The 13,378-nt window shown below is 37.3% G+C and overlaps 1 protein-coding gene across 2 annotated transcripts in view; it reads left to right on the top strand.

Annotated features, from left to right (window-relative positions):
* Positions 1 to 6,753, top strand: part of pi4kaa (phosphatidylinositol 4-kinase, catalytic, alpha a) — a 38,659-nt gene extending 31,906 nt beyond the window's left edge. For both annotated transcript variants that reach the window (XM_005720017.1, XM_013909855.1), the window contains exons 44-54: positions 886 to 1,015; positions 1,121 to 1,191; positions 2,043 to 2,115; positions 2,218 to 2,398; positions 2,489 to 2,593; positions 3,444 to 3,569; positions 4,466 to 4,586; positions 4,851 to 5,010; positions 5,200 to 5,289; positions 5,636 to 5,719; positions 5,937 to 6,753. In XM_005720017.1, the coding sequence (XP_005720074.1) occupies positions 886 to 1,015; positions 1,121 to 1,191; positions 2,043 to 2,115; positions 2,218 to 2,398; positions 2,489 to 2,593; positions 3,444 to 3,569; positions 4,466 to 4,586; positions 4,851 to 5,010; positions 5,200 to 5,289; positions 5,636 to 5,719; positions 5,937 to 5,988 (1,193 nt within the window). In that variant the 3' untranslated portion in view covers positions 5,989 to 6,753. The remainder of the gene's footprint in view (positions 1 to 885; positions 1,016 to 1,120; positions 1,192 to 2,042; positions 2,116 to 2,217; positions 2,399 to 2,488; positions 2,594 to 3,443; positions 3,570 to 4,465; positions 4,587 to 4,850; positions 5,011 to 5,199; positions 5,290 to 5,635; positions 5,720 to 5,936) is intronic.
* Positions 6,754 to 13,378: the final 6,625 nt, after the last annotated feature.

Here is a 13,378-nt window from a genome sequence, read left to right as displayed (position 1 = left end):
TTTTCAAGTAAACCGGTTCAAGTCCAATTCAAGTCCCAGGTCATCAGTGTAAAAGTCCAAGTCAAGTCACAAGTCTTAGAACATTTTTTCAAGTCAAGTCTAAAGTCATAAAATTAATGACTCGAGTCTGACTCGAGTCCAAGTCATGTGACTCGAGTCTGACTCGAGTCCAAGTCATGTGACTCGAGTCCACACCTCTGATAAGTACTGTACACCATGCCCACTATTGAAAAGTCCAGTCATGTGTTCTGTAAGGCCACAACCCATGAGACAAATGAAGTGGTGAAGCACCAGCAATAGAGCCCACGCTCCCCAGCTCTAGTTCATCAGTTCAAATTATAGACAGATACTGGTGGTGAAAATATTCACCACCAGTATGATCAACTTTTGCTGGTACAATAGACTTTCTGGAAACCAGAGAAATGCTCTCGCGATATTGTCTTCAACCACATTCCCTGCTGCACTAAAGAGAAACCATAGTTGATCTCCTATTGACATCAGACATTTAAGCGTACTAAAGAGTAATTCACCCTTCAGATGAAACCAAGCCAAGCAAAGTGGAGGCTATTTGTGCTCTCTTCCGAAATCAACCACATCAACCATGTATATTAGTCTGCATATTAAAGTATACTTGGGCATGATACATGAGTTGCCCCTACTGTGTTTCTCAAAATGTGAATCTGTGTGAAATATATATATAAAGAGAGCTTAGACATAGAAAAAAGTGTGTGTGTGTGTGTGTGTGTGTGTGTGTGTGTGTGTGTGTGTGTGTGTGTGTGTGTGTGTGTGTGTGTGTGTGTGTGTGTGTGAATAAGACACGCTGTATAAAGAGCGTTCTCAAGTAGAGTAGAAAAACTTAAAATTAAAATGAATGTTTCTGCATAGCTGACATTGGGGAGCTGTTGGAGCAGATGGTTGAGGAGATCATAGGTTCACTGTCAGGTCCTGCCAAAGATTTCTACCAGAGAGAGTTTGACTTCTTCAACAAAATCACCAACGTTTCTGCTATTATCAAGTAAGTCTGTTAGCTAGTATTCTGCTATTCGTCAGGGTCATGTATGTGCCACAACCACAGAGAAGTTTAAATTCTGCTGTGTTTGCTGCTTGCGTTTTTCCCCAGGCCAGTTCCAAAGGGCGAGGAGAGAAAGAGAGCTTGCCTCAAAGCTCTGTCCGATATCAAAGTGCAGCCAGGTAAGGAACTGTCTGAGAGTAAATATGGGTGACTCTGTAAACTGTAAACTTCAGTTAAATCTTCTGTGAAAACAGTTTTAATCTAAATATTTTAACATCACATTGTATAAACAGGGTGGGGTGCTCAAAATGACATCATATAGAGAGTAGAAAAAATGACTTTGGTCATGTTTATTATGAGCATCCACCAGTACTTAACATTCATTATAATACATTATAACGTAAAACTCTGTACCGAGCTTGTACCGAGCACAAAAAAAGAAAAAATATCAATATGAAGATGAATAAATATATTTGCTTGCTCTTAGTCATATTGTATGGGTCTGAATAAGGATCCTGCAGCTATTTATTTACAGCTATTTATTTACAGACTGTCCCTTAAAGACTGACATAATGTTCTTTCATTGTGTCAAATGATATTGATAAAATATCTTCACTTCACAGAATCAGTTTGTTTTGTTTCCAACCACTTGGCCAATATATAATACCTTTTGTCCATACAGACAAACACATGCCTGTGTTGTGATATTAAAACATTGCATAAGCCCTTTGTGTTGTAAAATAAAGGTGTATTCTTATAAGGTCAGGCATTTCTTCCTGCCTGTATAGTGTGCTTCTTAGGAGAGCAAGCTTTGAAGGGACAGATTAAAGTGTTTAATTTACACCCTTTAATTTTGCAAACAGATTTAAGGTTACAACACTGCTCTGTTTTCTCTGACAAAGACACAGCAGTGCTGAAATGTTAGTCTGCTTGCAAAGGCAGAAGCTGTGAATTAGTCATTGTGCTTCAGGCCCTTCTGTCCTTTCAGAGTTTGAGTCTTATGTTTGTATCTTGTCTTGCTGTTTTCTAGGTTGTTACCTGCCTAGTAATCCTGAAGCCATAGTACTGGACATTGATTATAAGTCTGGAACACCTATGCAGAGGTAATGTTGGGTCTTTATTTGTGTTTCATAGAGTAGTTTCAATGATAAGTATGACTGTAACTTATGGGAGTGTGTGTTTGTGTGTGTTTTCTGTGTTTGCAGTGCTGCCAAGGCTCCCTATCTGGCCAAGTTCAAGGTGAAGCGCTGCGGAGTGAGTGAACTAGAGAGGGAGGGTCTCCGCTGCCCATCAGACTCTCTGGAAGATGGAGAGGAGAATCCAGATGGGTCAAAGAAGGTTTGCTGGCAGGCAGCCATCTTCAAAGTGGGAGATGACTGCAGACAGGTACAACATTTTTCTTTGACTGATCAATGTCTGACACTTCATACTTCATACTCAGACTAATTTCCCTTTGTGTTTTTCTCATTTCTCCAGGATATGCTTGCACTGCAGATCATAGGGCTTTTTAAGAATATCTTCCAGCTGGTCGGCCTGGATCTGTTCGTCTTCCCTTACAGAGTGGTGGCTACTGCACCAGGGGTATGGTTCTTTTCTCTATTATCTCTTCTGCTTTCATCTCCTTTCCCCATTTACTTCAGTACTAAGTATAAAAAATTTAATGTTTGTTTTTTTTAAAAAGATTTTTCATCATTTTATTTATAAAAATAATAAAACAATCCAAATAGAACACTATAGGAATGGAATACAGCTCTATGTAGCTCTAATTCAAATTGCATTGTCCCCAAAATGTTTTATTTTATTTACAGCTTAAAATACTATGTAAAATTCATTCTGACACATCTACATCCCCCTATTGTTTCAGTGTTTGTGCAGGTCAGCAGCATCTTGACAAACTGGAACATGCTAGAACAACTCTTCTAGTTACTCAGTAAAAATAAATATAATGCTACAATGCAAAGCAACTGCCAGCTTGGCTCTGTTCCAGCTGTGCGTACCTGTCCTGGTTTGACATCACTGTAAACCAGTACAGTGTTCAGATACACAGAAAGAAAAAACAATGGTATCGTCATATTACATACTTTGTAATTGTACTCTAAAACAATGAAAACATTAATTTTGTATAAAATATCATCTTTAAATGTAAAACAAATGCCAGTAAGCTTCCACATTATTTTTTTAATACTGTAAATGAGCATATCCAGTTTTGTTGTTGTTGTTGTTGTTATTCTAAAGACAGACCATGTTGGAAAGTTACCCTAAACATGGTGTATGTTTTACAAACTAATGTACATCAGAGAAAATTGTCGACTTGACATTTTGTGCATCTGCCACAAAGTTACTTTTCCTGTAAGCTTCTGTAGCTGATTTGGGATAATAATGGAGGATATTCTGATAAACGTCACACATCATCGCATCTTCTCTTTCTCAGTGTGGTGTGATTGAGTGCATCCCAGATTGTAAATCCAGGGACCAGCTCGGTAGACAGACTGACTTTGGGATGTATGATTACTTCCGGAATCAGTATGGTGATGAATCCACCCTCGCCTTCCAGAAGGTATGGAGCTTAAATTATGGGACTGTTCAAATCAGTTTTGCATATTTCATAATGAGGATTTATTAATAGTTCAGAAGGATTCATAGATGGTTCTAGTATGACAGGCTAGCCTAGCCTGTCATACTAGAACCATCTATGAATCATGACAGGCTAGCCTAGTAGGATAGCCTGCCAAAAAGTCTTTTCAAAGTAAAAGTGGAATAGCCATATGGCTACAGACATGTGTCATGAGTGTCTTAATCTGAAATTTAGTAATCACAGGGACACGTTGTGGTTGGTGGTTTGCTGTCTGCCATTTTAAGCAAGGTGTATATTGCTAGCTTAGTCTGCTAAGACTCCTAAACATCAGTTCAGTAACAGTGACCAGCATGTGTGGACCAATAGTAGCACAAAGCGGTTTTCAACACACAACGTTGTGGTTTAAGCGAGAGAAATCACATACATTGTTTGTGTGGTCACAGCAGAGATATATGACTCTCTTATCTCTTAGCGTGACACAGGAGCCATCTTATGAGACAAACTAAACTAACTATTTATCAAGCTATAGTTGAGTGTCACCAGCCATACAAAAGACCTAACTGAAAAACAATTTTGTTGTGAAGCTTTCTTAACAGTCACTTCTCTTAATAGACGAACTTAACCTGCTTATCTAAAACTGTACTGAAACACTAGTAAAATCTGACACCTGTCACTCTTTATGATGTTCCTTGTGAGAATGGATAAGATGTGTATAAAATTAATAATGAGTTCCTGACATGAAAAGAAAAAGGCATATCCATGATCCTTGTGTGAATGCTTTGGGGAACATGGACTGAACTGTCATCTGAGAGATTTTTGAATGTGGTGGGAAATGGGCATAATTATACCTCATTATCACGTGTATGTTCTTTCTGCAGGCTCGTTACAACTTCATCCGCAGTATGGCCGCTTACAGCCTTTTGCTGTTCCTGCTGCAAATCAAAGACAGACACAATGGCAACATCATGCTGGACAGCAAGGGCCACCTCATTCACATAGGTGGGGTGTATGGGTTTGATCTGGATGTTTCCTTTTTTAACTATTATTATTTTATGATTTTTTTTTTAACTGTAAGCTTCTTGTAAGCTTCCACACTTGATGGACAGTAGTTATTATTGTTTCAGTAATTATGATCATTATTAACTTTTATTAATTATTGCTCAAATCTGGGCACAATGTTTTAAAACAAGATTGTACACACCAGAGAGTAGTTTCATCAATTTTACAGAGTAATGGTGAAGGTTTGGCATATTTTGTTTGCAGATTTTGGCTTCATGTTTGAGAGCTCTCCTGGAGGTAACCTGGGCTGGGAGCCAGACATCAAGCTGACAGATGAGATGGTGATGATCATGGGAGGCAAGATGGAGGCCACACCTTTTAAATGGTTCATGGAGATGTGTGTCAGAGGATATCTGGCTGTACGGTATGAAGCTGAAAAAACAAACAAACAAGTGTCTCGAGTACTTTTTTAGAAAACAAAAAGGCTTTCATGGTTGTTTAAAGGTTTCTGTCAATTAATTTTTGTGCTACATGGGATTCATCTGTGAAGAAAGTAGTGGCGAAGAAGTTGTTGGTATTGTAAGTTTATGTTGTGTTTTCTCTGGTCAAACAGCCCATACATGGATGCAGTAGTTTCTCTAGTGACCCTTATGCTGGACACTGGACTCCCATGTTTCAGAGGACAAACCATAAAACTTCTCAAGTAAGTTCAACAGTGTGACATCTGAGTGTTTTTGCTTCTATGGTGAGTTATATTGTATGTAGTCAATATTATGTCAAAAATCTCCCATGCAGTAAAATCCTGTCAATTTAGCTGAGACTAGAGCACTATAAAAACTAGTATAGAAATAAATATTTGGTAATATGTGTTTTGACAGCTATTCTGTAGGTGTCAAAAAAGGAAGACAAACAAAACGCAGCCACCTGGAGTTAAAAAAAACAATGAGTGCAGCATGTAAGGCACACTTCCTGTGCCACTGGACTGTGAAACTGTTATTTCCACCCAAAATGTGTTCACATTGATTGTTTTTTCTTTTGTTTTTTGTCAGAGGACGTTTTAATCCACAAATGAGTGAAAAAGAAGCGGCAGCATTCATCATCAAAGTCATCCAAAGCTGTTTCCTCAGTAGCAGGTGACAAAATACTTGCATTACTTAATTTGTGCTGCAGTTGTTACAGAAGACAAATGTATAAGCCCATTGCCAAAATTGGTCAAATATTGTATAGTGTCATTTTGGGATATTAAAGAACTTTATTAACACACCCATAGTTAATAATAAAAATATATAAACACCTTTTTCCTTTAACATTGTTCCTTCTAATAAATATTTGTTAACTTCATTTTAACAGGAGCAAGACATACGACATGCTGCAGTACTACCAAAACCAGATTCCATACTGAAGATCGTCTGCCAGCCTTCCACTGTGCATCCAGAACAAACGAGCAATGCTGTGTTTTTATAAAACTGAATGAGGTGGTGGTCCCGAACACTACTCTGCTCCTCAGATTTTGGCAAAAATGATGCACTTTAACGCTAAATCATCTCATTCTCATGTAATTACTTACACAAGACTGAGAAATGATGTGTGTCGTTTACTAAACAGGTATCTGAAACGCCCTTTAAGTATTTTCTTGATGCTGTTACTTGTTACTGTGCAAACACTAACTTAAGGGTCACATTAGAGGAACTTGGCCTAAAAGGGAGCCATCTTTACAGTGTTTGTAAAAAGCAGCTGTTATCATTTTGTTCCTATGCTGTTACCCATTTTGATGCACTTTATTGAGTACAGTATTTCTGCAGCTTCACCTGCCTACAGTCGAGAGATTAAAGCTCAAATGTAAGACATTAAAATATTCTGAAAAAATGTAGATGTTTTTAAATTCATCCAAAATGAACGCAGCAGTCAATCAACATTTAACCTAACAGTAGTCTTTAGAAATGTAAAGGTGTTTAGAGAATCAGACATACTCATGCTGTAGCTTGTACTGTAGATTATTTGCTGTAGAATCACATCAGCACAGGCGGTTTCTGTGATATATGTGTAGAGTTATGTGTGACAAACTTTTAACTGTGCTAATTTGATGGTTACACCTTTTCATGCAAGTCTTTATATGTCATATCTGTTGTATGGAGTCATTTTTACACTAAACTTTGGTTCTGGTTGAGCCTTTTGTTTCCACTAATTTACCAATAGTTGTCATTGTATCTCTATTTGTCTAGAGCAGATGCACACAGTAGAAAGTTCTGCGAAGTTATACATTTAAGTAGCACTTACTTAATCTGCAAAACAGCTCACGTTAGTACAATTACTGTTAAATAACACATAAAGAGAGCAAGTGTTGCAGCTGGAATGTGCATGGCATATGTTACTCACAATCAAAATACAAAACTTATTTTGTATGAACAAAATAGTTACATTAATATACGCGAATATGAGCAATATTAAAAGACTTTCATGCAGCGTTTATTGTGCAGGACTGTGCGTCTTTTCTTGCTACTGCCTGTCTTTAGATTAGAAAATAGAGGCACAACTCAGACAAAAAAAAGAAAAGTGAACCTTATCTTATCTTGACTTACAGTGTTAATGAGCAAAAAAAACAAGATTTTACTTTATAGTGGTTATAGGTTGTCGTTACTTGAGGGGCCATGGTGCTAGTACATTAAATGCAATGAATAAGAGTCCGAACAATTTGGTGGCAGCAATATTTTTCCAAGAGGAAAAGAGCAAATAATGTATCTTTGATTTCACTGAAATTTTTATAAACTCTTGGAATGGATCCAAAAAGGTGGCAAAACCAGGTAGTCCAAATGTGAAATTCCCTGTACACTGAAACACAGTGCTTAACATCTGTGGCCTACTTTATTACTCCAGAGGAGCCAAATTTGAATCAGCTGCTACACCAGAAAGGAGTTCCAGGTTAGAGAACACTGGAAATAAAAGCACAAGGTGTTGTAGTGAATAGACTTAAAATAGGCCCACAAACTTAACCAAGAAATTCATTTTTCCTACTTTTTCAGTTTCTTTTTACTACTTCTTTATTTCTTTTCACTTTTTACTTTGCTCTTTACCCTTCTTCCAAATTTTTCCATGTTTCTCTCCATTTTTAATTTTTCATTCCGATCCCTTTTTCTTTCATTTTTCTTTCCTACTTAGCTTTACGCCACTCTATCATTTCTTATTACTTTAATTCTTTATTTCTCCATCTCTTGTTGTCTTTTTCTTTATTTCTCCTGCACTATTTGTTTGTTTTTACATTTTTCCCCTCACGTGTAGTATTAAATGCTTAAATGCAGCACACAGACTGGACCATGACCCACTGGTTATTACTATTCTGTCTGTCTGATAGCATGTGTCAGAATACATGTGTGCAACATGTCTGCAAAACCCTGTCTGGAAGCATTCCTAATATTAACATTATTATTAATCTTTGTATCAAAACAATCCTCTTGGCTTACTGATGCAGATGATGATTATACCTAAAAAGCCATTTCTCCTTCCCATAGAATCACAACTGTAGTAATACTTGACATAAAAATAACTTTATGCAATATATATTTATGTGTATTAATCTTGTATCTGTGTGTTGTGTTCTGCAAATGAAATTGCAATGATTCCCTCTGTCCTAGTCCTTGTGTGAAAAGTTTAATGCTGCAGCCATGTTTTCTTATTGTATTTCTCAAAGTGTTTGAGTATATGGAAATTAAATGGGAGAATGTCCCTGCTGAGGTCAGTAGTAGGTTTTACTGAAATTCTGTTATTTTAAACATGTAAGTCATCCCTTATGTTAACCAATATCTCTCTGAAGCTTTGGTCATCTTGCATGCTTTTCCCATATATGGTTGTCTTTGTGAGGTACAGTCTGGGTTTTAGCTGGGAGTGAAGTCAGGGAATTTTTTCTGGTCATCATCTTGTGACAGACCTTCATTGAGCTGTTCTAGGGTTCAGAACAAAATTAAGTATGGGTCAGGATTAAGGGCCTGGGAGTGCATTCATTAATGCCCTCATAGAAATAGCCATATGGTGTGTGTGTGTGTGTGTGTGTGTGTGTGTGTGTGTGGGGTGGGGTGGGGGGGGGAACAGTTGTTTAGTGCATTGTTTAGATGAGCATCCGCTTTTTTTTTCTGCTAATGTGTGGAAACTTGTTATTGTCAGAATAAATGTTAACATTTCACCAGAATCAGACTGTCAGTGTATCATTAATTCTTTTTTTGTGTTCCTCTAAGTCTTATTTCATTGACATGTTTCCTTTCTCCTTACATCGGCTCTTTTTTTTTTAGCTGTTCCTTGTTTTGTTTTTTTGTTTTTTCCTTGTTTTCTTTTTCATTTCATTCTTTTACATACTTTTTGTCACTTTTCTTTGTTAATGTTTATTTCTTTTACCCCTTTCTTTTATTTTTTCTCTACTCCTTTTTTTCATTTCTTTCTGAGGTGAAAAAAAAAGAGAAGAAAAGTTTAAAAAAAAACAAAGTAAAAAAAAAAAATCATAGCAGACAAAACAAACCGTAAAAAAATCAAACTTTCCTTAAAATAATAGTGTTTGAAGGTATCAGATAACATTAGTTTTATAGGTTATGTGAGCCTGGCAACCACTGAATGAAGACAAGCAAGAAGGAAGAGTTGGAAGACCATAAAGCCAACGGCACTGACCTTTGACCTATCTGAAGAAACTTAAGCAGACTCCTTACAACAGTTGGAACAATAAGAAGCACAAAGTGCAGTTGTTTAATTTTAGTAGGTTTTTTTTTCATACTTAAACAATGTGATTTTTTAAATTTCTGTAATTATGTTCTAAATGTGGTCATCTGATATCCATAAAAATAACCAAAAATTTGTAAAATAACAAACCTTTATTTAACACTGGGCATCACAGAGACTGGTGGTTTATACCAGTAGCACAAAGAACATGATGATTGTGGGATGAATTGTCATTCACAAAGAAGCCCCAAGACAAATAGCTGGCAGAACTGAACTCTTCTTGTTCAAGCTGGTCTTTCTGAAACTCTGAAAACTGGACTTAGTGCTAGCTAGTAGCAAGATACAAAAATCAATATATTGAAATCAATAATGCATAATATTTTTGTGCAGTAACTGTTAATAGTTCCATGAACCATTGAGCCAGGCATGTTGTTATATGGATTTCATTAATATTGCTCCAAAGGTTATCAACAGTAGATATTTATTTCTAGTGTTAAGTTAAGGTGGTTAGCACTGTTGCCTCACAGCAAGAAGGTCTTCAGTTCAATTCCACCATCAGGCTAGGGTCTTTCTGTTTGGAGTTCCCATGTTCTTCCTGTGTTTTGTTAGGTTAATTGGAAACACTAAATTGCCCATAGGTGTGAAAGTGGGTCTATGTGTTGATCTGGTGTCCAGGGTGTACCCTGCCTCTCGCCCTAAGACAGCTGGGATAGGCTCCAGTGCCCCCTGCGACCCTGAAAAGGATAAGCGGAAGTTAATCAATTCAGCAGAATTTTCATACAACTGAATTAAAGATAAAAAACAACAATCCCTTGTGAGCAAGCACTTGGCGACAGTGGAAATGAAAACATCCCAAAGTACCAGGCTGGGGAACGGGTGGGCATCTGCTGTGGTTTGGGGGGAGGGGGTTATATATGTCAGAAAATTAAAGCAAATATGCCTTAAAATTGACCTTTAGGCACTGGAAGTAACTCTCTGGCTAACACAGTTATTTGCTATTAATATTTAGTGGTGTATAATTGATTATTTTATAGGAAATGGAGTTGAAGTCAGTTAAGTGAATAGTCTAAGCAGCCAGCAGAGCTTCTTGTTCTTTTTCTTTTTGCACATGTTTTCATCTTTGGCCTCTGGATTTTCTTGTTTGGTATTGCTGGCCTCCTTTATGTGTTTTTCTTGCACAGTCTCGTGGAGTGTCTCATTTTGGGCCTGAGAATGATCTAGTTTAGTAATGCCACTGCCCATCATTGGGTATAAAGTGGGCACTGTGCTCTGGTTGCCACAACCCATCATTAGGTATAAAGTTTGGATTGGGTTCTGTTTGTGACAACTCATCATTGGATACATTGTTTGAATTGGGATGATGTTGCCAATTATCTGGTTTGATAACGTTGGACTCTTCTTGGTTTTTCATTGTCTCTTCCAGAGACTGCACAGTCTGCTGCAGTATTATCTTTTCTTCTTCTGCTTCCTGGAGTTTGTTTTTTATGTTTGTGTTCTCCTGGTTTTGCTACAGTTTCTATTAGGAAGCTTCGGTCTTTTCCAGTTCTTGTTAAAAGTTTTGCACCTTCAATTGATTTTTTTTCCACAAAGGGCTTTACTGGTGCAGAGTTTGATTTTGAGGTCTGTGAACTCACAGTGGGCTTGTTGTTCTTATTCTTGCATTCTGCAACTTCCTCTTCTATATCTGTTTTTACTTTGAGGAGTTGCTCACGGAGCTGTTCAATCTCCTCCTGCTGTTTCTTACATTGGATTCCAATTCAGCTTCTCCCTCCAGTTATTTTCAGCTCTGGAGTCTCTGTGGTTTGTGTTGAAGCCTTCACACTCAGCTCCACAGCAGTGTTAGCTGTGTTGCTCTCTTCAACAGGAGCATCACTCTCCTCAGAGAGTTCTCCTCTGTGCTGGACTCAGGCCTGTTTCTGTGAGCCTCTTCCAGCTGTTCTTGGAGCTCGAGAATGTATTTTTCTGCATTTTCTCTGCAGCACTTTAACTGCAAGCGAAGCCGATCATTATGGGTTTTACACTTGGCAGCTTTGTGATTTGCAGCTACCATTTTGTAATGACTTGTTGGCTGAATGTGCTGAGATTCCTGCAGTTGGAATCTTAGTGCAGCAACCTATCTCTCATATTAAATGGAGGTCTGCTATCACTGGGTATAAATTAGGCATTGGGCTACTGCTGCCAAGGCCCTTCACTGGGGTATAAAGTGTGGATTGGGCCAACATTGTTGCCAAGGCCCCCAATTGGGGTCCCACGCTTCTTCCTCTGGTGTTTGGGTTTCCATTTTGCTGAATATATTCTGTTTATTTTTACCTCTTTAGTTTGGCTGCGCCAGATGAAGTCCCCTCATTTGGTGCCTTTAACAATATCATGCATTCTTCAAACTCTCAAGCAGCTTTAAGCAGTCTGCACAGTTCTTCCATTAAAAAACAAACAAACAAGACAAAACAGAATATAAAATGTTTTTATTACTTAGTTTTTAATATAAAGGTTTTAAATATTTTTATAACAGAAAAGGAAAACAACAAACAAACAACAAACAACAAAACAAGCAGTCGACTGAAAAACACAGCTTTTTCCCTACAAAGCAATTCTGGCAATGAGAACATGACATTATTTTCATGAATTGACAACACATATACAGATGTATGAGCAGCCTAGGAGAGGCCTGTAGAAGTTTATATAGCTGTGAGTAGGCGCAAACAGGAAAGAAAAAAAAAGGTGTGTGTGTGTGTGTGTGTGAGGGAGGGGGAGAGAGAGAGAGACCCATACTCATTTCGGATAGATTACACCATCTTGTGGTATAAATATTAGCTTGCAACCTTAATCAAAAGGTAAGTTTTTCCATTTCATGAATCTCCTCAACAACGCTCAACCAGTCATCCAGAACAGTGGGGTCAGTATATTAATTAATTAATTCGTCGGGTAAGTCTCCTAAATAAAATGTTATGACGGACCATTGTTTTGATTTAAAGCCTATAATCTATTCTATCTTTGACATCTCCCCAAAATTTAGAGAGTTTTCGACAAGACCAGAATATGTTGGTATGATTTGCAACAGTTTCCCACAGCTCCCCCAGCATGAGGAATTTCCCCCTGTTTGTTGTTTTGGTGTTATGAAAAATCATACCAAGTTTTTCCAACTAAATTTTTGCCAGTTGGCAGAAGATGAGGTTGAAGTAGCAGTCTCACACATATTGTCCCATTGTTCAGAAGATATAACAGTGGACAACTCTTTCTCCCATCTTTTTTTAATATAATCTGTTGATGTTCCCCTACTTTTTAATATACTCTGGTAGAGTTTAGAGATTATTGACTTACATCCCTTAAAGTATGTTTGCAAAATCAGATTCATTATTTCATTAGGTTGAGTATTAATTTCTTTAGTCACTTTTGAGGACAAATATTGCTGTAATTGCAGGAATCTGAAAAAGTCACTTTTTCCTAACTCATATATTTTTTTTAATATTTGAAAACTTTGAAGGCCATTCTTATCCATAATTTCACAATATACATTAATCCCTTTATGTGACCAGTTTTTAAATTTTAAATCCATTTGGTTTGGTTTAAACTCACAGTCATAAGCCACCCACTTAAGTACTTGAAAATGTGGTTCCTTAGCTTTAGTTCTTTTACTCAATCAAACCAAATAAGCAATGTAAAAGATGCCAAGGGGTTCAGTTCTTTCTGACAAGCTGTTGTCAGTTTCTGATCTCCTATCAGGGCTTGTATTGGAATGACCCCACACATATTATATATTTCTTTTCCATTGGGCCTCACAAGTATCATCACACCATTGTATAACTATTTTGAGTTGAGCAGCAAAGTAGCAATCTCGGAGACTTGTGTGAGAGAAGCCACCTTTATCTTTACAAATTAATAATATGCTATATTTAATTCTAGGTTTGCACCCCCTCGACAAAATATTAATTTTACAGTACAAAATAAATAAAATAAAATAATAATTTAAGTGTGTATCATTGTGTCGTTGTTTTGTCACTGACGTGTTCTATTAACCATTCTGTCTCGTTGTGAAAATTATGTCTCTGTGTAGGTATACTGGATCTCTCTGTTGTCATACGTGTCTTTTTAGCTGT

The sequence above is a fragment of the Pundamilia nyererei genome, unplaced genomic scaffold, assembly GCF_000239375.1.
Source record: "Pundamilia nyererei isolate P.nyererei 1_Seehausen unplaced genomic scaffold, PunNye1.0 scaffold00002, whole genome shotgun sequence".
In the NCBI taxonomy this organism is placed as follows: Eukaryota; Metazoa; Chordata; class Actinopteri; order Cichliformes; family Cichlidae; genus Pundamilia; species Pundamilia nyererei.
Note: the sequence above shows the minus strand (reverse complement) of the source record. Positions and strands in the feature narration are given on the sequence as shown.